At 42.5% G+C, this 23044-nt stretch overlaps 1 protein-coding gene and 1 non-coding gene across 4 annotated transcripts; both read right to left on the bottom strand.

Annotated features, from left to right (window-relative positions):
• Positions 1-3194: 3194 nt before the first annotated feature.
• On the bottom strand, positions 3195-20050 carry Prxl2c (peroxiredoxin like 2C). Of its 3 annotated transcripts, XM_052157042.1 has the most exons (6): positions 19804-20050; positions 19578-19646; positions 15846-15899; positions 15576-15681; positions 7951-8082; positions 3195-5364 (listed from the first exon to the last, which is right to left on the bottom strand). In XM_052157042.1, exons 1-6 carry the CDS (start codon positions 19993-19995, stop codon positions 5237-5239), a joined length of 681 nt encoding a protein of 226 aa, XP_052013002.1. In that variant the 5' UTR covers positions 19996-20050; the 3' UTR covers positions 3195-5236. The 3 variants fall into 3 exon arrangements, with proteins under 3 accessions (XP_052013002.1, XP_052013004.1, XP_052013003.1); XM_052157044.1 differs by lacking the exon at positions 7951-8082; XM_052157043.1 differs by lacking the exon at positions 15846-15899.
• LOC127665338 (U6 spliceosomal RNA) lies at positions 7353-7457 on the bottom strand. Its single transcript, XR_007973382.1, has one exon. It is a non-coding gene; the product is annotated as a U6 spliceosomal RNA (small nuclear RNA).
• Positions 20051-23044: the final 2994 nt, after the last annotated feature.

Here is a 23044-nt window from a genome sequence, read left to right as displayed (position 1 = left end):
AAGCAGCCATCTAAGATGGAACATAGAGATTAGTAAGTAGTAACTCGGAGTTGGAGGTAGATTCTAACAGTACTGAGGCTAGGCAGTGACCCAGCTACTGTGCTGCTTAAGGCATATTAAAATATAAAGGCTGTGTGTGTGTCTTTCATCTAGGAATATAAGCCATTGAGGCAGGTAGTAACCCTGTGCTGCAATTCATTAAAATATTTGTACATAGACTAATCTGATTCATTTTGTTTTCCTTTATTTGCTGAGGTCTGCTGTTGCCAGGACTGGTTTGCAACCTGTCAGCTCAAGAGATCTAGTCTCAGCATCCTGAGTAGCTGGAACAGCAGCAGCCTTGATGTTCCTTGCTTTCAGCCATACTTTTCAAAATCTGCTGCTGTTGTTATCAAGTTTTTTTCCTTTCCACAGCAGTTCACTGCAAAATTTCACAATGAATTCCCTCATGGGTCATGACCTATGGAGAGATCTGACTGTTCTAAGAAGGTTGCAGCCCATGGGACTCAGGCTGTAGGTCATAGTTCAACTCTACCATCTCAGGTAGAACTAGCTAAAGAACAGCTTTCTCTACAGAGTGAGTTCCAGGACAGCCAGGGCTATACAGAGAAACCCTGTCTCAAAAACAAAAACAAAAAACCAAACCAAACAAACAAACAAACAGCTTTCTCATAAGCCGGGAATTAATTCTGCTTCCCAAGTGCCTGTAGCTTTACACACTGTCATCAGCCTGCTCTCTGGTTGTTTGTGGCCCTTCTGGAATATCTTGAAAAAAATGTTCTCTGTGAAATGTATGTTGTTGATGATGGTTATAATAGTAATTCAACACCGTGTTCAGACTGTATGGGTAAGATCTGGTGAACACAGAGCACCACAAAATGCATTGTATCTACAATTTCTACATCTTTTTACAGAAAGGGTTTCAGGATTTCAATTCTAGTATAATTGTCGTGACTTGGACTTGGAAAGTTCAGTGTGCATTAGTGCATTATAGCTAATTTTATAACACACATACACACACAGAAGTATGTGCATAGCATGCACACAAGCTCAGGTGAGTGGGCTGTCTCCCAAGTAACAGGACTGGGATTACAGGTACATGCTACCTGTGGTAGTTTAAATAAGAATGGCCCCCATAGGCTCACATATTTGAATGCGTAGTCACCAGGGAATGACGTGTTTGAAAGAATTAGATGAGTTAGGAGCTGTGGCCTTGTTAGAGGAACTGTGTCACTGGGGGTGGACTCTGAAGTTTCATAAGCCCAGAGTGTCTCTCTCCCCGCAGACCAGGATGTAAAAGTCTCAACCCCAATCCCTATCTATGTGCCACCATGCTACCCACCATGATGCTAATCCCCTTAGCATCTGAAACTCTAAGCAAGCACTCAGTCAAATGCCTTTTTCCCATCTTTGTTGTTGTTGTTGTTTGTTTGTTTTTTGAGACAGGGTTTTCTCTGTGTAGCCCTGGCTGTCCTGGAACTCACTCTGTAAACCAGGCTGGCCTCAAACTCAGAAATATGCCTGCCTCTGCCTCCCAAGTGCTGGGATTAAAGGCGTGTGCCACTACTGCCTGGCTTAGCACCTTCTTTTTAATGTATATTCTACCAAAAATATGAAATGCGTTACAAATTTGTGTCATCCTTGTGCAGGAGAGCTAGTGCCTTGGTATTACATGTATTTGTCTGGGTGGCAATCACCTGCACAGTCGTTATGGAACTGTGACTCCCTAAACCTACATAAAGAACACTTATTTAGGCTTTCAAATATATAAATTTTCTGAGTCTGGCCTGGCCATGGAAGGGGAATGGCATGCTTCCTGCTTTTGGAACAGAGCCAGCAGGGCATGGGCCTCCACAAGTGTTGATAGTTGGCGTGAGCATAAGGTTTTTATAATAGTGTACATATTTTCACATTCCTCCTTCGAGGAATGTCTTCTTTGCCAAGATAAATGACTCCATGATAATCAGAGACAGCACTGAGTCCAGGAGGCAAGGCTGTGTCTATGTCTCAGCAAAATGGCAGAACGCTGTGACCTTCAGGACAGCCCTTAAGTCTGTGGGTAAGAAAGCTAAAAACATGAGTTCGGAAATATATAATTTCTCAACTATGCAAAAACATAAGGATGTAATATGAATTCTACAAGGAGCTTCCCAGAGAGGAAGAGAGGCAGCTGCATTATGAGCCAACTTGTCAGAAAAATACTAAGGAGATAAAGAGATTTAGGAAGTGGAGATCCGCAGGACAAGATCCTGCCCTGCTAAGGTTTTTTTTTTTTTTTTTTTTTAAGGCAGACATTTTTCTGAGTTAAAGGTCAGCTTGGGACAGAGGGAGTTTATATCCAAGTCAGAGCTTGGTAGGAACAGCAATTTCAGGGTAGGGGTCCCTACCACCTAGCTTATTGTGTTTGTGCTTGCTGTCTCTAAGAATCAAGGAGCTGGGGCCAAGTGTTGTTGATTCATGGGAAAATCAAAAGAGAATTTGGAGTAATGACTGAATTGATATGTAAAATAAAAGACTGGGCTGTGGGTCTGCTAGAGATGTGTGCTAGAAATTGCAAAAATGTCTCGGGCAGAGAGCTCTCTGGAGATCTCTAGAGGAAGCAGAACTTGGTAAGAGCAATCTGAAAGCTGTTTGAGCAGAACATAGGCCTTCAGCTTATAACCCACCATTTGACTTCCAGTGCTTTGTTTCCCTGCTGCTCCCAGACAACCCCTTCTCCCGGGAACCCTTCTCCAAGCCAAAGCTGGTCCTCAGCATTACATTTTAGCTAGAATTGGCAAAGAATCTGGTTATTACTCTTTTATGTTCAAAAAGGAACAGGCTGGGTATGATAGCACATGCCAATAATCCCAGCATTTAGAGGGCTGGGAACGGAGGATTGAGAGTTCAAGGCCAGCCTCTGTTAGAAAGGTTTGTAGTTGCTGTTGCTTTAACATTTATTGCTTACATTTTATGTGTGTGTATCCGTACAAATATGTACACCATGTGCAGGTGCTGATGAGGCCAGAGGCTCTGGAACTGAAGTTTTAGGCATTTGTGAGTGGCCTGATATGAGTACAGAAAAACAAACTGAGGACCTCTATAAGAGGACCATGTGCTCTTAATATCTGAGCCCTCTCTCCATGTTCACTATTCTCTTACCCCCAAAAGAAACCCAGAGCAAACAAAATAACTGAAATAAAAACAATTTTAAATTCTGAAAATATTCATTTTTATTGATTTAAATTTGACTGTATATACTTGTGTAAAAATACATTAAAATACAGTTTTGTGACTTAATATGTTTAATATAAAAGGATAAGGTAGTAGTACTACAGTTACTAAGAATTACCAGTGGTTTGATTTTATGATACATTTCATGGGAATTTCTGGGACAAAAGATCTTTGAAAGGTAAAATATGAAAAGTTTTTCAAATAAGACAGATCTGGGGCCAGGTGGTGGTGGTGCACGCCTGTAATCCCAGCACTCTGGGAGGCAGAGGCAGTCGGATTTCTGAGTTCGAGGCCAGCCTGGTCTACAGAGTGAGTCCCAGGACAGCCAGGGCTATACAGAGAGACCCTGTCTCGAAAAAACCAAATTAAAAAAAAAAAAAAAAAAAAAAAAAGACAGACCTGGGATGAGAAAAAGCAAATTCTATGAATATACAACCTAACCCAATACACATTTGTCCTTGTTTTGTTTTTGAGATAGGGTCTCTCTATGTAGCCTTGGCTATCTTGGAACTCAAAGAGATCCTCCTGCCTCTGCCTCTTCATGCATCACCATATCTGGCTGCACATTTTTGTTATTTTTGAGACACAATTTCACTATATATAGCCCAGACTAGCCCAGAACTCAGTATCTACCACAGTCTTACTGCCTCTGCTGAGATCTTTAGTGTGGGCTAACATACCCAATCAATCACACAGCATGCATTCTCATTACAAAGATATTTTAAAAAATATTAATATTGCCTTTTATAAAGCAGAATGTATGTGCACTGCTAGGGAAAGAATCTAGAGTTCTATATATTCTAGGTACCCTTTGTCCTAGATATTTAAAATATGATCAGGGCTGGGGATGAAGCTCAGTGATAACAGAATGTCCTCACATGCATAAAAACATTTTTATTCCCAGCACAGTCCGTAAACCAAACCAAACCAAATCAAACCAAACCAAACCAAGTATTTCCTTCAACTTATCCCACCAAAACAATCCTAGGGCAATAGGTAGTGGGCGTGTGTTGACCAGGCATTCTGTAAGAGGTCCAATGAATCCTCACTTGGGAGGCAATCCCTGTGCAAGAAAATCTCCAAAGAAGTTTAATGTAGGCAGGCATTTTCACTTTAATTTTTAAAGATTCTTTCCTGACCTACCCCCAACTCAGCCAAGCTTATGATAGAGCACAGTAAATGCAGAGCTTGGAAAGCAAGCAGAAATACCTATATTTTCACCACAGACACAGTTCTGTGTTTATTTACTATTTTTCCCCAAACATACAAAAATAAAAGAACATATACATCTGTGGCTACACTGTTCACAGGATAACTTGAGTTGCTTTTCTTTCCCTTTAAGCATTCCTTCCTTTCATTAACTAACTAGTTTTCTCAGAAAGGCTTCCTCTATACAGCTTAGGTCAGACTCTTGTCTCCATTTCTCAGAACTAGGATTTCAAGCCTGTGCCATCATATCTGGCCCCTTCTTTATTTCCTTTCTCTATACACACTATGTATGTATTTCTTAAAAGATTTATTTATTGTTTTATTTGTATGAGTGTTTGCCAACAGGTATGCATGTGTAGCCCATGTGCACCTAGCGCCTGAGGTCAGAAGGTATTGGATCCACTGGAACTGGAGTTACAGACAATTGTGAGCTACCATGTGAGTTTTGAGAACCAAACCTGGGTCCTGGGTCCTCTGCATGAGAAGCAAGTGCTCTTAACCACTGAGTGATCTTTCCAGCACCCTCTTCTTATATTATAGTTGCCAAAAATCTTTTATTGAATGGATATTCATAAAGTGATATTAACAATGGTAGTAATAATTGTATAATGTTTGACTTTTATGTATTTTGTATAAAATTATAGAAGCTATAAAATTGAAAATGTCTATTCCACTTCTGACAACTGATGCCCCTCAGCACGTAGTTCTATAGGCACATAAGTTCTGTGTCTCATAACCCCAGTGAAGCCATGGTGCCTGGCATTTTGGTTCATGTTTCAAGGGCCCATTCACAAGTGGAAGATCCCACGTTAAGTCACACGTGGATGACTGTAGGTCTGCTCATGAAGTTCACAGGCTGAACCCCCACAAGCTGTAAAACAGAGTTTATGGGTTTGTGATCCAACCTATTCCTGTCTCGGTGCACAAAGTGGATGTTGTTACCTGGAAGAGAACAAGGACAGACTGCTGAGGGCAAACATCACACTAGTCTTTAGAGTCACTGCTGATCAGGATCAAGGAAGCATTTCAACTCCTAATTAGTCCAGAGGGAAAATTAATTACCTGGAGTCCCTTATGTTCCCTATGTAATGCCACTGTAATTCTGCATCACGGCAATTGACCATGACAAAGCAATGGCTGAATAAGAGTGTTAATATGTTAGAGTACCTAGGGGACAGCATCCTAAATTTAACCTTTTATTCAGTTTCATCAAGTATGATTAAATAAAACATCCAACAAAACAAATGGAATCTGGGACTAACATATGTATCAGCAGAGAAATTCAAGGGCCCTCTATCTATTTTCTAAGCACATGTACTAATACATTTCACTTCAAAAATTTGCTTGCTTTAAAAAATTTACTAGCTGGGCGTGGTGGTGCATGCCTGTAATCCCAGCACTTTGGGAGGCAGAGGCAAATGGATTTCTGAGTTCGAGGCCAGCCTGATCTACAGAGAGTTCCAGGACAGCCAGGGCTACGCAGAGAAACCCTGTCTGGAAACACCAAAAAATAAAAAAAAAAAAATAAATAAATAAATTACTTCTGTGCTACCTCACTCATGAAGATCCGGGTCACCCCTAGCACTGCCAAAATAAAAAAGAGAAGGAAAGAAAAACATTGACTTCATAGGATGTTTTATAACTTACCTAAGAGAAAGCAATAAACCAATTAGCTACAGAATACCTAGATACCCACAATCCTCCTATATCCACACAAGTTATAATTTATCATTTAAGTTCTGTTAATTCCATTTAAAACATAAAACCAGAGTTTCTGTTTGCTTTGAGTCAGGATCTTTCTATTATATAGCCCTGGCAGGCCTGGAATGCACTATGTAGACCAGGCTGGCTTGGACTTCACAGAGATCCTCCTTTCTCTGCCTCCAAAGTATTAGGATTAAAGAAGTGTGCCACCATATCTTCAAAACAAGAATTTAGTTTGAAACCTTAGATCAAATGGCATTGTTTTTAGCCTTACATCCATTGGCTAAACCTATAATAACAGGGTTAATTCTTCATCCACTGAAGACCTGGCTGTAGTGATTTCAATGAAAATGGCCCCTATAGACTCATAGGGAAGGGGATTATTTGAAAGGATTAGGAGGTGTGGTCTTGTTGAATGAAGTGTGTCAATGGGAGTGGGCTTTGAGGGTTCAGAAACTCAAACCAGGCCTGGTGACTCTTCTAGCCCATCCAGATGTAGAACTCTCAGCTACCTCTTCAGTACCATATCTGCCTGTGTGCCATGCTTCCTGCCATGCTGATAAACCTCTGAACTGTAAGCCAGGCCCAATTAAATGTTTCCTTGCCTAAGAGTTCAGTGGCCGTGGTTTCTTTTCACAGTAATAGAACCCTAATGAAGACAATAGCCAAGTGAATCAGTGACATGAGATGAGAAACAGGATTAAAAAAAAAAAAAAAAACCAACAACACCCCTTCCAGATCTGAGGATGCAAACTAGTTATTAAAAAATATGACTCTGCCAGGCAGTGGTGGCACACACCTTTAATCCTAGCACTTGGGAGGCAGAGGCAGGTGGATTTCTTTTTCTTCTTCTTCTTTTTGGTTTTTTGAGACAAGGTTTTTCTGTGTAGCCCTGGCCTCGAACTCAGAAATCCACCTGCCTCTGCCTCCCAAGTGCAGGGAATTAAAGGCGTGAGCTGCCACCACTGTCCTGCTTTTTTGTCTGTTTGTTTTTCTGTCTGAAGATTTTTGAATGTGGTAACAGAGACGCTAGTTATCAACATGCAGAGCTTGTTTGGTGAATCCTCGCCCTCATTATGTTTTCTGGACAAATGTACAGGGATCTGTGCTGCTGCATTCCTATTCCTTTGGGCCAGATGGCTTTGTTGAGACTGGCATGGCTGTGCACATATGGATCCCCCATCTCCTTCATGGGAAATTTCCAGATTTCTTTGAGTGCCCAAGGAAAAAATATGGAATACTTTGTGAATTTGTATGCCATCATTTGTGCGGGGACCATGCTAGTCTTTGTATTGTTCCAATTTTAGAATATGTGTTGTCAAAGTAAACACTGGATTCTTAAGATTTACTTTATTTTTAATTATGTGTATTTTTATGTATGTTTTTGTGTGAGGGGGGAAGTTTGTACACAAGAGTATAGGGCCCAAGAAGGCCAGAAGAGGCAGTCAGAGCCCCAGAAGTGAAAGTTACATGTGGTTGTAAGTCACCTGATATAGGCGTGGGAACTAAAAATGGGTCCCCTGCAGAAGCAGCCAGTGCTTGTGAACACTGAGCAATCTCTTTAACCCCTGTTGTACTTTTTAAAGACCATAATAGTCATGTATCAATCAGCTACTGAGAGCTTACTTTGTGTGTCTCAAATACCTACCCTCACTCAGGAGTGATGGGGATCCTCACCAAACACAAACATCAAATGAGAGATGCTCCTTACCAAAGCATGTCACCTCATTGCCTTCCATTTTCATAGTGTTCTAGGATCTAAGATAAGTGGGTGGCTCTTAGACTTGCAGAGGGCACTGGAAAGTAACCTGCCCTTGATCTCACCTGGACCTAAAATGAAGGTTCCTCCTTGCTGAGCTGGGTCTCCTTGGAAATCAAAGAGTGGGCCAGTGACTGCCCGCCACAGGCTCTGAAGGCTTCCCGAGAGCAGGTTGGACTTTATGTGGGGGCTCTGTCCTGAAATATTGAAAACTGTCTTTAGGTGTTATCATTTTATATTCCAATAAGATATGATGCCAGTTCTTGTATAAAACATTCTTTAAAAAATATTTAAACTAGGTGTTTATGTCTGTATTTGTGAATGGCTGTGCATGCTCATGCTATGCCCACTGTGGCCAGAAGAGAGCACTGAATCCCCTGGAGGTGGAGTTACAGGCAGTTGCGAGTTGCCCAGGATGAGCACTGACAACTGAACTTCTGAACTTAGGTCCTTTGCAGGAGCACCGTGAACTCTTAATGATGAAACCTTCACCTCTCCAGCACCACAAACATTCTCTATTGTTCCCCATCCTCCTTTCCTTACTCTTCAATGGAAGACACGGCACTGAACTTTCCACTTATCTTTTTTCTTCTTTGAAACAATGGCTAACATGTCACTGACACTGGCTCATCGTTTTCTATTGCACAGTAAGGCATCTGGCAACATCCTTGCCAGCTAAATGCCAGTAACACTGGTCACCGAGTTGGATAACCAAAAATATCTCCAGGACAAGCATACTGGGAGTGGGTATTTAAGACAATGAGGACATTGTCTTAAAGGAAGAAGTGGCAACAGACCTGGCTCATCTGCCAGGCAGAACATCAGCAACCCACTTCTCAGATTTGTACTCCTTCTATCTTAATTTCCCAACCAGTATACTTGCTGGTTTCTCACCTCAAGCTCTTCTCCAGGACATATTCTGCTGCACAAGCTGATGAAGATGGCCAAAATCTTTTCTTTCTCCTGGGCCCATGACTAGGCTATTCTTCAAGTTTCCCTCACATTAGCCTTGGAGATGTTCTAGCCAGTGAGTGAAGTGGTTGCTTCCTGGCTAAGCACCCAAAACCTCCCTCCAAGTTCTTGGAAAGCTTGGATTGGAAATGACAGAGCCACAGGAGGGGCAGGGCATGAGCCTCACAAGTGCTGCTTGATGCCTGTCATTTTCTACTGTTTTCACTATGCCTACCTCTTCTGCTCTGTGACTCACATTACCGCTCCTTTTGAGCTGGGAAACCCAGTATCTGCCCATTTTAAAACTATTTTTATCTCTTATTCTTGCCTTGCTTATGCCAAACTTTAAGCTTTAAAACTGATGACTGTAGAGAAAAACACCCAGGCTCAAACTTACCTTCCCCTTCTGCATCCTTCTGACTCAGATCAGCTACCTGTAGGTGCGTTTCTCTACATGCCAACTAAGCAGAGCCTCAATGGTGACATAATCTCCCAGAAGATAATGTCAGGTCAGGCAGGCAGGAGGCTAAGTCTCATGATAGGGCCCTACTTAATGAAGACACTAACCACAAGCCTGGGTTGTTTAATTTGAACAAATATTTATTTATATTTTATGTAGATGAATATTTTGTCTGCATGTATGTCTGCACAGCAGAAGACTGACTGACTATAAAGTTGGATTTCTATAAGCCCTTTAGGGATACAATGAGTGGCTCACAGAATTCAAGCAGTCTATGATAGTTAATTTTAACTTTCAATGAAATTTAATTAAATTGACATGATCTAGAGTCATCTGGGAAGGGAGTCTCAGTGAAGAACTAGTCTATATCAAATTGGCCTCTAGACAAGTTTGTGGGGAATTATCTTGATCATTGTATCCACCATGGGTGGCACCATTCTCTGGTTAAGGGATTCTGTATTATGAGTAGAGAAAGGAGGCTGAGCATAAGCATGCATGAGTTAATTCAAGGCCCTCTACTCTTAAATGAGGATATAATGTGACCATGCATTACATATATACAATACATACATAAAGTTCCTACTACCTTGAGTTCCTGTAGTGACAGTCTATAACCCAGAATTGTGAGTCAAGTAAAATTTCTCCTTCAAGTTGCATGTCACAGGATGGATTTTTGTTTGTTTGGTTGTTTTGTTTTTCGAGACAGGGTTTCTCTGTGTAGCCCGGCTGTCCCAGAACTCACTCTGTAGACCAGGCTGGCCTTAAACTCAGAAATCCACCTGCCTCCGCCTCCCAAGTGCTGGGATTAAAGGCATGCGCCACCACTGCCCAGCAGGATGTTTTTATCATAGCAACAGAAATGAAACCATGACATAATCACTTAACACTTAGCATAAAATGTCTAAGTGCTTTAATGTTTTAAAATTAAAAAAATGTTGGGGGTTTTTTTCCCTTGTGTTTTTATTTTACTAGGAGGAACCTTTAAAAAATATTTTCTGAAGTTGGAGAGCTAGCTTAGTTCCCAGGACCAGTATGAAACTCCAGCTCCAGAGAATCCAACTCCTTCTTCTAGTCCTTGTGGACCCCGCACATAGCACATGTGGTTCTGAATTTCACTTCACTACTGTGGTGCCAACACACCGCTTACGGGAGGTAAGACATAGCCTAAGATAGGGGCTCCAGCTTATGTTTCTCTGGGTGAGAAATACTGGGGGCTGAGGCTGAGGCCGAGGCCGAGGCTGAGACTGAGGCTGAGGCTGAGGCTGTGGTTCTCAAATTCCTGGGTACCCAGACACCACTGGGAACCTCTAAGAGTTGAAAAATGGGGTTGGGGGGAGGGAGGGCTGAGGTGAGGTGGGGTGGGGGTGTAGTTTAGCTCAGGGTGAGTGCCAGAAGTGGGAAGAAGCCTTCTACTTAGGCACTCCTTGATGAGACAGACAGTCCTTGTTTGTCCAAACTCTATTCATGGTGGGAAAGGATGCATACGATTTACTCATGGTGAACCAAAGATTAAATACCTTTTGCAGGAAGAATGCCTGGGAAGGGAAGCTTATTTGCTAAATCCTTGGGGCCCATCTAGATACCTCATTAGCATGGAGAACTCTGGGTTTCTATGCTACATGACCAGTTGTCATGGTCCTCTTAAGTAAGGTGTTGTGGTCACCTGCTCCAGGACAGGAATCTGGTCAGGAGCTACTGAACTCCTGCCTTTCTCAATTAAGAGTTGGGGTTCTGAACTTTTGCTACTACCTTACCAGTTCTTCTGTCTGGTGGCATAGTCCATTGCCCCACAGGCACATACAGGCAAAATAGACATATAAAATAAAAACAAATCTTTAAGAATTACTTTATCAAATGTTGCTGGGTGGTGGTGATGGTACATGTCTTTAATCCCAGCACCAGGGAGGCAGAGCAAGAGTATATCTGCAGCCAAGATTCTCATACACGTAAAAGCAATAAAAAGACCATGGCACGTCTACTTCACAAGCATATCCCAGCCCCATCTCAGTGAGACTTCCTTGGTTGACTATCTTTGTCACCATCACTGACTTCAGCTTACACAGGTCTGATTCCTTCTCCACAACACTGTGATTCCTTCACTTAGCTGCCACAAAACACCTGAGGATTCCCCAAGGATAAAGCCAAACTCTGAGTCAACCTGAATTAAGTGACAACCAGTCCAGCCTATCCAATGACTCACACCAGTTCAGATAGAGGCAGGTACCTGCCTATCTTCAAGTGAGTGGCATTTCCCAAAGCCTTTGTACATTTGCCTTTGTCTAGAGCACCTCTTTCCCACACTCATACCACCAGTAACTTTCATGGTGAGCTGGGACTTCATCTCCAAAGTCAATTGCCTCTAGACCCTTCTCTCCATATCCCCAAAACAGGCACTTGTCCCTTCCACATCTCCTGCAACATCATGTCACTGGATATTAAACCCTGCTTCCCAATAACAGTACAAGCAGAAAGAGAGGCTTCTTTCCTGGGACTCTAATGATCCCTTGCAGCTCACTGTATGCCCACTGTTCTGTATAGTTAGTGAGTTTTGTGTTAATCTTTTTTTGTTTGTTTGGTTTTTTTTTTGGTTTTTTTGGAGACAGGGTTTCTCTGTGTAGCCCTGGCTGTCCTGGAACTCACTCTGTAGACCAGGCTGGCCTCAAACTCAGAGATCCGCCTGCCTCTGCCTCCCAGAGTGCTGGGATTACAGGTGTGTGCCACCACCGCCCGGCGAGTTTGGTGTTATTCAACGCTCCATTGTCCACATTCCCTATTCAGTGCAGAGTAAGCTGCACTGAAATCTCTGTCCCTTGAGAAGAATCCTACACTGTGGGCATCATAGATAAGAACTCGTAACTGTTGAAAATGACTGACTGAAGTATGAGTTTAGTTGGGATGACCTAAACCGATATAAATGGTATCACATGGTTATGTAGGTGTGGCCATATAATTTCAATTAATTGTGTAGGCAGCCAAGTGCTGGCAGGATATTTGGATTGTCATTTCTATGGACCATTACCTGCTTTCTATAATGTAAATGTTTGTCACCTTCTCATCAGCCCCCAAAGAGGAAAAAGCAAGTTGCCATGGGGGGAGTCATAGATGGTTGTGTTGCCCTCTACCTAGCCAAAAACAACACTAAGATATGGACTCTTTGTAGTCCTGCTGCTGTTTGGCTCATGGTGGAACCTCTCCCACTATGCTAATAGCTTTTGTTAAATAAAGAGCTAGAAGCTGGCTAGAACTGGGCAGAAGGACATAGGCAGGAGACAAAAACATGGTCAGGAACAAGGCGGGGAAGAAGAGAGAGAGAGACACATGGCAGGACACAATGGCAGGAAAGTAGGGGTAAGTTAGAGGTTAGCTGAGAGACTGCCTTGTACTATACAGACGTTTCCCCATTTTTATTATTAAACCTCAAGCAGGTCCCCAGAAAGCTCTGAAATAGAGTTCTCATATCTAGTATTTGGAAACCAAGTTCAGTCTACAAATAGGTCAACTCAGCTGGGCCCATTCATCCCTGTACTCAAGAGGCAGATGCAGCCTCTTGGACCACAAGTTCAAAGCCAGACTGGAGCTACACAATGAGATCCAATCTCAAAATAAAAATATAGCTAATGTGTGCTAAGGTCTACTAAGCACATTGAAGTTATAGCAAATGCAATGTTGAATAACATGAAACTAACTACATGGTATAATGGGCATACAGTGGGCTGCAAGGAATCATCAGAGTCCAGGGAGAGAAGCCTCTCTTTCTGCTTGTACTGTTATTGGGAAGCAGGGTTTAATATCCAGTGACACGATGTTGAGTCATGTAAACACATCATATTTTTATATTAATCATGGAAGTAAGATGCCCTCGTGAAAAGTATAAGGGTTGGCTAGGGTGCCACTTGGTAGACAGCTTGCCTAGCATATACAAGGCTTCTCCTTTCCTCTCAAAATGCCAATTTTCTCACTTCAACTTTGAGATAAATACTGTAATATCTTCTAAAATCCTTTTCCTTAAATATGAAAATGAATATTAGATGTCTTTATGGAAATTGTTTTTGTCTTCACAAAAACAGAACTAAGGAGAACACTTTTTGCCTGTCTGCTCTTGTTCATTCAATGCTCCCCATGTAATTTGCTGTGGGTTATAAGGAACGCACTAAAGAAGCTGCAGACTGCTAGAATCGGATGAAGCTTAACAGGAAGACCAGAATGCTAGGAGAAACACAAGACTGTGGAGGCCTGGCTCATGAAGCATAAAGGGCTGCAGATCATTAGTGTCACACTCTGACAAAGAATCAGCTACACTACGCCCACATCCTGAAAAACAAAACAACAATAACAAAAAAAAAAAAAAATGAGGCTGAACTCAAAGGTAATGGACTAGGTTGTCTGGCAGAAGCCGCCTCATGACACGTAATATTAGTACAGGCTGTGCATGGTTATTGTTCACTATTCCCTGTCAGCCGAGCAGAGAGGGAGGGCAGAGATATGATGTAGCAAAAAAGAGAATGTGAGCAAATTCTGCAGATGAGGTCTGTGCAGATGGTGTGGTTGTTAAGGAGGTTGGGGGTAACTAAATAGAACCTCTGGCTCTTCACAGACAAAAGAAAAGATGCTTGGAGGACAGAACCCTAAGACTAGAGTCTTGGGCTTGAGAAAATATAAAGCCCAGAGCCTGAGCTGACAGTACCACTGAGGGCTTCTCTTACCCAAAAAGAACTGCTTAGGGAGTCAGGTTCAACCACTGAGACTCAGGTCATTATCACTACTGTAGTGGGTCAGTCTACAACTTGAGTTGGCAGAAATGGGCGGCATTTCCTAAGGGGGTTGTAGACATGAGAAATGCAGAAGCTATGGGGTCATGACAGCTTGCACCAATATCTCACAGAGCCGCTGAGGCCAGGCAATATGTAGCAGTGTCGCATTCCCTGCAAGTAGCTTGAGAAGCCATCACGTAGAGTTGTGAAGGTAAAGCTTACATTGCAGTGGGAATCCCAGGATACTAAAGATGCCAGGACTGTGAGACATCTGCTAAAGAAAGCCTCCCACATGGAGTGGAGCCGGCTCAGCAGAAAGGCAACACATGCTGCAGGCAGCAGAAACAGATGGGTGGGGCTGCCTAAGCTTATTGGAACACAGGATTCCACCAAGAGTTCCAGGTGAGGGACATGGAGTTTAGCTTTTGGTATTAGTCCTGCTGTATTTTGGTCTTTCCTTGCTGACCTGGTTTTTATCAACTTGACACAAACTTAAAACATATCTGAGAAGAGGGAATCTTGACTGAGAAAATGCCTTTAATAAGACTGGGCTGTATGCAAGTCTGTGTGGGCATTTTCTTAATAGATGATTGGTGTGGGAAAGTCTATCTCATTGTGGATAGGACCACTTTGGGGCTCGTGGTCCTAGGCTGTACAAGAGAGCAGGCTGACTAAGCTATGGGGACAAGCCAGTTAGCACTGTTCCTCTATGGCTCCTGCTTCACCCTCCAAGTCCTTGCCTCCAGTTCATGCCCTGACTTCCTTCAATGACGGACTGTGATGTGTTAAGTATAAGATGAAATAAACCCTTTCCTCACCAAGTTATGTTTGATGAAGGTGTTTATCACCACAAAAGAAATTCTAAGACACCTATTATCTTTCCTTCTTTCTCAAATGAAAGTATTTATTCTGCACCATTGAATATTAAAAATGTGTAAAATTTAAAAAATAATTTATTTTACAGGGAGCTTACAGTTCAAAGCCCAAATCTCAGTAAAGCCTTTGGTTTTCTAAGCAGTGCTAACACCTTAAATTCCCTTTGCCAAGAATTTTTTTTTTTTCGAGACAGGGTTTCTCTGTATAACCCTGGCTGTCCTGAAACTCACTCTGTAGACCAGGCTGGCCTCGAACTCAGAAATCCACCTACCTCTGTCTCCCAGTGCTAGGATTACAGGTGTGCGCCACCACCGCCCAGCCAAGAATTATTTTTTTTAAAAGATCATATAGAGGTGTGTGTATATGTGCTCATGTGTACAGGAGCCCTTGAACAGCAGAAGAGGGGGGGTGTCATATTCCTCAGAACTGGAGTTACAGGTTGTTGTAAGCCACTATGTGGGTGTTGGGACCTGATCCTAGGTCCTCTGCAACAGCAGTGAGTGCCTTTGACAATTAAGCCAACTCACCAGCCCCTTGGATACCTATTTTGCCACAAGAACAGAAAGACTATTGAACACACCTTTGCTATGTACAGATCCTAGTGTGAGAAGACACATGTGTCTGAGAGAATCATAAGTGAAATATGTCTTACCAGAGGAGGAAATTTCTTCACCTCTTTTCATTCCCAATCTTTTGTAAATTTCTCTCTCAGGATCAACATAGATTTCATGAGAATATCCAGTCAGTTTGCAGAAAGGCTAAAAAAGAGAATAAAATAATTGGAATTTCTCATGAGAACAAATGAGAGACAAAGACAATCTAGCTTCTGCCAACGAGCCTACACCTAGGGCTCAACAAATGTGATTTTGTATCTGAAACCTATTTAATACAGTGACTACTCAGTTTGCTAGAGGATAGTTACCTCAATATGATGGTATGATGATTGTCCAATTACTATGAGGGTGATGTCTGCTTCCTTTGGGAGAAAGAATGACAAGTACATATTATTAGAAAGTATGTGTATTAGAAAGAACTTTCCCTGAAGCAATTCTTTTGTTTTGTTCTAATGCCACCTACAGGCTTCAAGGAGTCTAGAAAACAAAATTGCTTGAGTAGAAAGAAATGCATACTATGATATTTGAATAATTAAGATGATTTGCTTTTCTATGTAAGAATTTCAAGACCTATGAATCAAACATAAAACTACTAGAAGGAAATGCAGAGGGAAACTCAGGAACACTGTCTAGCAATGGTTTGGCTCAGTGAGTAAAGGTGCTACTCTGCCTGATGACCTGAGTTTTATGTCAGGGATCCACTTAGTAGGAGAGAACTGACTCCTGCAAGATGTCTGACCTTCACACATGCAAAGTCAAAACATAGTAACAAAAGTAAAACACACCAAGAAGGTTGTGTATTCTTTTTTTTTTTTTTTTTTTTTTTTGATTTTTGGGTTTTTTGAGACAGGGTTTCTCTGTGTAGCCCTGGCTGTCCTGGAACTTACTCTGTAGACCAGGCTAGCCTCGAACTCAGAAATCCATCTGCCTCTGCCTCCCAGAGTACTAGGATTACGGGCGTGCGCCACCACCGCCCGGCGAAGGTTGTGTATTCTATAAAGCAAAGACAACAACAAAGAAAAGATACAACCCACTGACTGGACTGAGAAAACCTATGCAAAGCACACGATTATCAGGAGACTTATGAAATCTATGTTATAAATTCAAATACAACAAGAAAATAGTCCAGTTTTTAAAAATGGACAAAAAATGGGGTAGGGACCACAACCGGTCTAGTATGACCGACCAGGTTCTGGATTTGACCTCTAGCAACGAAGGTCTAAGAATTAGACATTCTCAACAGACAGAAGACATATAAATACCGAGAAGCTGTATGAAATTGTTCTTGGGCTGGGGAGATGGTTCAGTGGGTAAAGTGCTTGGTGAGGATCTGAGTTCTATCCCTAGAATCCTTGCAAAAAAGACTAGTGCAGCTGCATGTGTGTATAACCCCAGGAACATAGAGGTGGAGACTGGTGGATTGTGTTGCTCCCTGTCCAGTCAGCCCATTCAAATCAGCAAGCTCCAGACCAGTGAGAGATGTTACATAAAAAACGTGAATGGGGAGAGAGGATGGGATAGGGGGTTTCCGGAGGGGAAACTGGGAAAGGGGATAACATTTGAAGTGTAAATAAATAAAATATCCAATAAAAATTTAAAAAGTAATTTAAAAACAAACAAACTAACTAACACCAACGTAAATGTCCCCTGAGGAACAACACTTGTGGTTTACCTCTGGTTTCCATGCACATGCATTCACAAACTTATACACACATGCATACAAATTTGTATGCTCTCAACACAAAATGTTGAGCATCACTTATCATTAGAGAAATGAAAACATAAGTGAAATTATCTCTTCACCTTAGGAGAGATGCTACTAACCAAAAAGAGGTAAATAGGGCTAGAGAGATGGCTCAGTGGTTAAAAGCACTGACTGCTCTTCCAAAGGTCCTGAGTTCAATTCCCAGCAACCACATGGTGGCTCACAACCATTTGTAAAGGGATCTGACACCCTCTTCTGGTGTGTCTGGAAACAGCTACAGTATATTCATATACAAAAAATAAATATTAAAAAAAGAGGTAAATACCTGTGAGGACATAGAACAAAGAGAATCTTTGTATGGTGCTGATAAGAATAAATTAGCACAGCTTTTATGAAGACAGTAGTACACGGGTTCTTCCAAAAATTAAAGAGAACTGCCACATGATTCAGAACTGCTACTATTGGTTATATATCCAAAAGAACTGAAATGAACATGCCAAGGAAACCCCACACTTCTGTGTTCACTGTAGCACTGTCAACAACAGCTGAGAAAAAGAAGCAACCCAGGTGTCCATCAGTGGAAAATGCATAAAGAAAAGTGTGGTACCCCAATGAAGTAGCATTCAACCATAGGAAGGAAGCTTGTTTTGGTTTTGGTTTTTATAAAACAGGGTTTCTCTGTGTGAGAGCCCTGACAGTCCTAGATTTGATTTGTAGACTAGGCTGCTCTTGAACTCACAGAGATACTCCTGTCTCTGCATCCTGAGTGCTAGGATGAAAGGCATGGGCCAACAAGCTTGGCTGAGGGTTTTGTTTGTTTGTTTGTTTTTGTCATCTGTGAAAACATGGAGGCCATTATGCTAAGTGAAATAGGCCAGGAACAGAAAGACAAATACTGGACAATTTCACATATAATACATATGGAGTCAAACATTGTAACTCATGGAAGTGGCTACCACGGGATGGGCAAAAGGGGATAGAACATATAGAAAATTGCTCAAAGGGTACAATTTCAGTTAGACATGAGGAAAAGGGATCATTTTAGAAGCATACTGTCAATCACAATGACATAGATACTAGTAATGTGCTATTCCAAAATCACCAAGAATCATCTACTTTAAATGTTCTTTGTGGGGGCTGGAGAGATGGCTCAATGGTTAAGAGCACTGACTGCTCTTCCAGAGGTCCTGAGTTCAGTTCCCAGCAACCACACGGTGGCTCACAACCATCTGTAATGGGATCCGATGCCCTCTTCTGGTGTGTCTGAAGACAGTGACAGTGTACTCATACAAGTAAAATAAGTAAATCTTTAAATGTTCTTTGTAAGCACATGCACATCTTGTTTATTGCTGATTATTCACAATACAGAACCAGCATGGGTATCGGCCAGCAGATAATATGTACAAAAAACCAAAACAAATAACCCAACAACAACAATCTCTCTCTCTCTCTCTCTCTCTCTCTCTCACACACACACACACACACACACACACACACACGGAAATGCAATTAGCCATAAAGAATGAGGTAATGATTATGAACTGCAGGAAATGAGTGGAAATGGACATGATTATGCCAAGTCAAACAAGCCACAGACAGACAAATATGGTATTATTTTCTCTCACATGCAGAATCTAGGCTTAAGTTTATATGTACATCTTTATGTAGAAAGGAGGTTGTGAGGCTGAGGTCTAGGGGCATGAGGGAATGAGAGAGTAAGGGAAATTAAGAAAACAAAGAAGACAAATGTGGCTCTGGAGGAGGGGAGCAACAAGAAGGGGTAACCACAAATAAGAATAGAGTATGCATTATATGAAATACAATGAGACCCATTTCTATTTATGCTAAGTAACATGTCAACAATATTAAAAATGTTTACAATGCAAAGATGCTTCAGAATATTATAAACAACAGGAATAAAAGGGCAGGCAGAAGTTTTTAATTTTTTTCCTCACACATCCTAACATAAACGTGTGCTGAAAATAGTTTTACAAATGCCCAGTGTCTTCAGTTACAAAGCTCATCTGGGGTCTGAAGAAAAACAGGAACACGGTGCTTGCATCTTACAGGTAAATGCAAAGCTGCACTTTTAATACACGTTACATTTTCCTATAATGGATTACTAGTTGGGTTGTAAAATTAAAGGGTCCAAAACATCAGTTGCTGCCAAGGCAGTTTACCAGGTAAAATTATGGTAGTCCATTCTCAAGAGGGCGCAAAGGAGCGCATTAGGACAAAAACAGACCCTCGTGGGTCTCAGCAGCTCCAGAGGATGCTGAGGAGGGGGCACCCACTCACAGCTCACCCCACTGCACCGGCCACTCGGGAAACTTACTCGGAGGAAGCTCTTGGGGATTTTGGCCAGATCTTCGACATATTCTTTACAGACGTAACACAAGAAATGCTGAAAGGCAGCAATACATAAGAGCATGTTAGCAAGGTAGCAGCCAGGTTCCAGAAGGTCCAGGCGCTCGGTTCCAGGCGAGGTGTTGCACCCGCCGCGGCCCAGGAACTGGGCGGCCAAGGAGAGGCCCTTCTGCTCCCGCCCTACTCGTGCTCACCCTCACGAACACCACTACCGCTCGCCGCTCTCGGAACAGCGTTCCGAACGTCACCCGTCTCCCAGACGCATCCAGCACCGGCAGCTCCGCTACGGCGGCCGCTAGCGGCTGTCCGCGTTCTGTGTCTGAGCCGGCCGAGCTCGGGACCCGGCCTGCGCAGCCGCTGACCTGCCGCGTCACCGGCGCGGCCATCGTGAAAGAAGACGACCGCTCCCGGCAGCCACAGACCGCGGGAGGCGGAGCCAAAAAGAAGGGGCGGGGTTGAGGTTGGAAAGGCGGGGTCACAATGTAAGGAGGGGCGTGGAGGCGGGGCCACGCGGGGCCGATCCTTCGGAGGCGTGGCCACGAGGGAAGCGAAGGAGCTACAAAAGGGAAAACACTCCAAACCGATCTTTCTCCCAGTTTGAGTATCAAGGGAGGGGGGACAGAGCTATGGGAGGTGAGACTGAGCCACACTCCCTCTTTCTACTGCCTACAAAAATTTCCAACTAAAGTCCTATTCTTTACAAACGTAACACAAGAAATGCCGAAGAAGGGCTGGAAAGATAGATCAGCTGTTAACAGCACTGGCTTATCTTATAGAGAACCAGGGTTCGGGTTTTCAACATCCACATAGCAACTCAACACCTTTTAACTCTAGTCCCAGGGTATCTGATGCCCTATTCCGGCTTCCACAGTCACTGTTCAGAGTGTCTACTGCTCTTAAAGAGGAGCCAAGTTAGATTCTCAGTTCATAACTGCTTGTAAACCTTCTTTGGGGACTCCACAGGTATCTGCACTCACACAGTGAGAAGGACAGAGGGAGGGACAGAATGAGACAGAGCAAGAGTGTGTGGGAAGGAAGAAATTAAAAATAACAGTTCATTAAAATTTTTAGATAATAGCTGGGCAGTGGTGGTACATGCCTTTAATTCCAGAAGAAGCAGGAATTGGGAGGCAGAAGCAGGCAGATGGATGAATTTGAGGCCAGCCTGGTATACGAGTGAGATCTAGGACAGCCAGGACTACACAGAGAAACCCTGTCTCGATAAAAACAAAATTAACAAATTAAAACTTAAATTACATTTTACTTATTGTTCGTGTGAGTTGTCTGTGTGTGGATATATTCAAGCCTCTTGTGTGTGGAGGTCAGAGGACCTTTGAAAGTTGGCTCTCTACTTCTATCATGTGGATCCCAAATGTTGAACTCATGTCTTTAGGCTTGGTAGCAAGTGCATTTATCTACAGGGCCATCTCCCAGGCCTAGCACCTGGTATTTGTATTCACCACCTTACATTTCCCATTCTGTATTCCCTTTTCCCACAGAAGCCACTTCAGCTGGCTGTGGGTCTTCACCTGATACAGTGATCAAAGTCATTTCCATTGACTTTAAATATTCTATGGGACAGCCTGTTTTCCAGACACGTCCTTATTCCTCTGTTTTCCTCAGTAATCAGGAAAACTTGTAGGCAGAGCAGTAAGTCCCTCCCATGCCTATTTTTTTCAAAGGAGACCACAGAAACAAATAAAGCATACACAAAGAACACATAAAAGAAAGAATTCCTAACACAGTCAAGGCTTCTATCCTGCAGGTGGGTTCTATTTGAATCAACTCTTAATCTCGGTAACAAATTTTGCATTTTAACTTCAGTCAGTTCTTCATTCCTCTGTCTAAACATTTGTATTGAACTTATTGTATATGTGAACGTGGGCACATTGTGACACTGAGATCAGAGGGCAACTTGTGGGCGTCAGTTCCATCCTTCCATCACGTGGGGCACAGGGGATTGTATCCAGGCTGTCAGGCTTGGCAGCAGGTGAGCAGAGTTGTGTCCTGACCCAGTTTCTTTCTAATAAACAAAGCACTTAAATTGTAGAATGTAGGGATAATCTCATGCACTGTGTGGAAGCATCACCTGTCAATAAAAAGCCCAATGGCCAGTAAGCTGAGGCAGGATTAGATCTGGCAGAGAGAGGAACTCTGGGAAAGAGTCTGGTGGAGGAGATTCACTATCTAGACTCGGAGGAAGTCAGACATTTAAAACTGAGGCAAGATAACGAGCCAGGTGACAGACATGAATATAACATGGATAATATAAACTGGATAACTGAGCTATGAGCTAGTTGGGGAACAAGCCTAGCTTAAGGCCTAGGCATTTTGAAATAAATAATAAGCATCTGAGTTGTTATTCTGGAATTGAGGTTTGAGTGGAAAAGAACACAGTAATAATAGAAACTGGACTCTGGGTGCTGTCCTTGTCGCACTAACTCTGAAGGAGACATTGACCTGTATGTTGTTCTCTATAATTCCAAATCATGAAGTCTTCCCAAAGATAGCTGGCATGTTAGGACAAAATGAGATCACAGCTTACCGTTAAGTCAGATAAAATATAATAGTATATGAATTTATGTGAATTAATCCAGCATGGTAGAAAATGTCATGGATCCGAATTTGTTGGGGGGGGGCGGGTTGTGCACTATGATTCATGTGCACTGTGTACTCATGTACACTGTATTCTCATGTGCACGGTGTTCTCATGTGCACTGTGATTCATGTGTACCTTGCACTCATGTGCTCTTTTCTGTACCCAGAAATCTGGCTGCAGTCTAGACTTTGGAATGACTCAGTATTTTGTAAAACATTGTTCTCTATCACCTCCTGATTGGTTAAATAAAGAGCTGACAAGCCTATAGCTGGGCAGGTTAGGATAAGGCAGGATTTCCTGGAGAGAGAGAGAGAGAGAGAGAGAGAGAGAGAGAGAGAGAGTCTCAGGTGGAAGAAGGGCAGTTGCCATCAGGTCATGAAGAAGGAGGTACTAGAATTAGACTAAGATGCTAAGATGTCAGGCAATAGGCCATGTGGCTCAGAAGTAAGTCAGGCCAGCATAGTGGGGTTAGAACAGCTCAAAATCTGCCCAGCTTAGTGCCTGAAGCTTTTCATAAATATGTCAGGTCAAAACAAAGGAGGGCATAGAAAAACTCTGTACTTTTACAAGGATTCTCATTCTATTTCACATACAGAGTGGTTCACTTAACAAAAAGATAGAAATCAATATGGTATGAAGAAGCAGTTTTTTAAGTACAACTGCCAGATGTAATATTTGACAAAGGGGCTGGCAAGATGACTGAGCTGATAAAGACCCAAATGGGAGGAGAAAACCAACTCCCAGAAGTTGTCCTCTGACCTCTACACATGTGCTGTAATGTGTGTGTGTGTGTGTGTGTGTGTGTGTGTGTGTGTATGAATAGAATGTTTTACAAA

This window comes from Apodemus sylvaticus, chromosome 14 (genome assembly GCF_947179515.1).
Source record: "Apodemus sylvaticus chromosome 14, mApoSyl1.1, whole genome shotgun sequence".
Taxonomy (NCBI): Eukaryota; Metazoa; Chordata; class Mammalia; order Rodentia; family Muridae; genus Apodemus; species Apodemus sylvaticus.
Note: the sequence above shows the minus strand (reverse complement) of the source record. Positions and strands in the feature narration are given on the sequence as shown.

What these genes read in the sequence shown, in the direction of transcription:
- Prxl2c (XM_052157042.1), bottom strand. Translation starts at nt 19,995, where the DNA reads ATGGCCGCGCCGGTGACGCGGCAGGTCAGCGGCTGCGCAGGCCGGGTC. An exon ending in TCCCCAAGAGCTTCCTCCGA is followed by an intron (nt 15,900 to 19,577) that starts GTAAGTTTCCCG and finishes TTTCTCCCAAAG; the next exon opens with GAAGCAGACATCACCCTCAT. An exon ending in CATCATACCATCATATTGAG is followed by an intron (nt 15,682 to 15,845) that starts GTAACTATCCTC and finishes TCTCTTTTTTAG; the next exon opens with CCTTTCTGCAAACTGACTGG.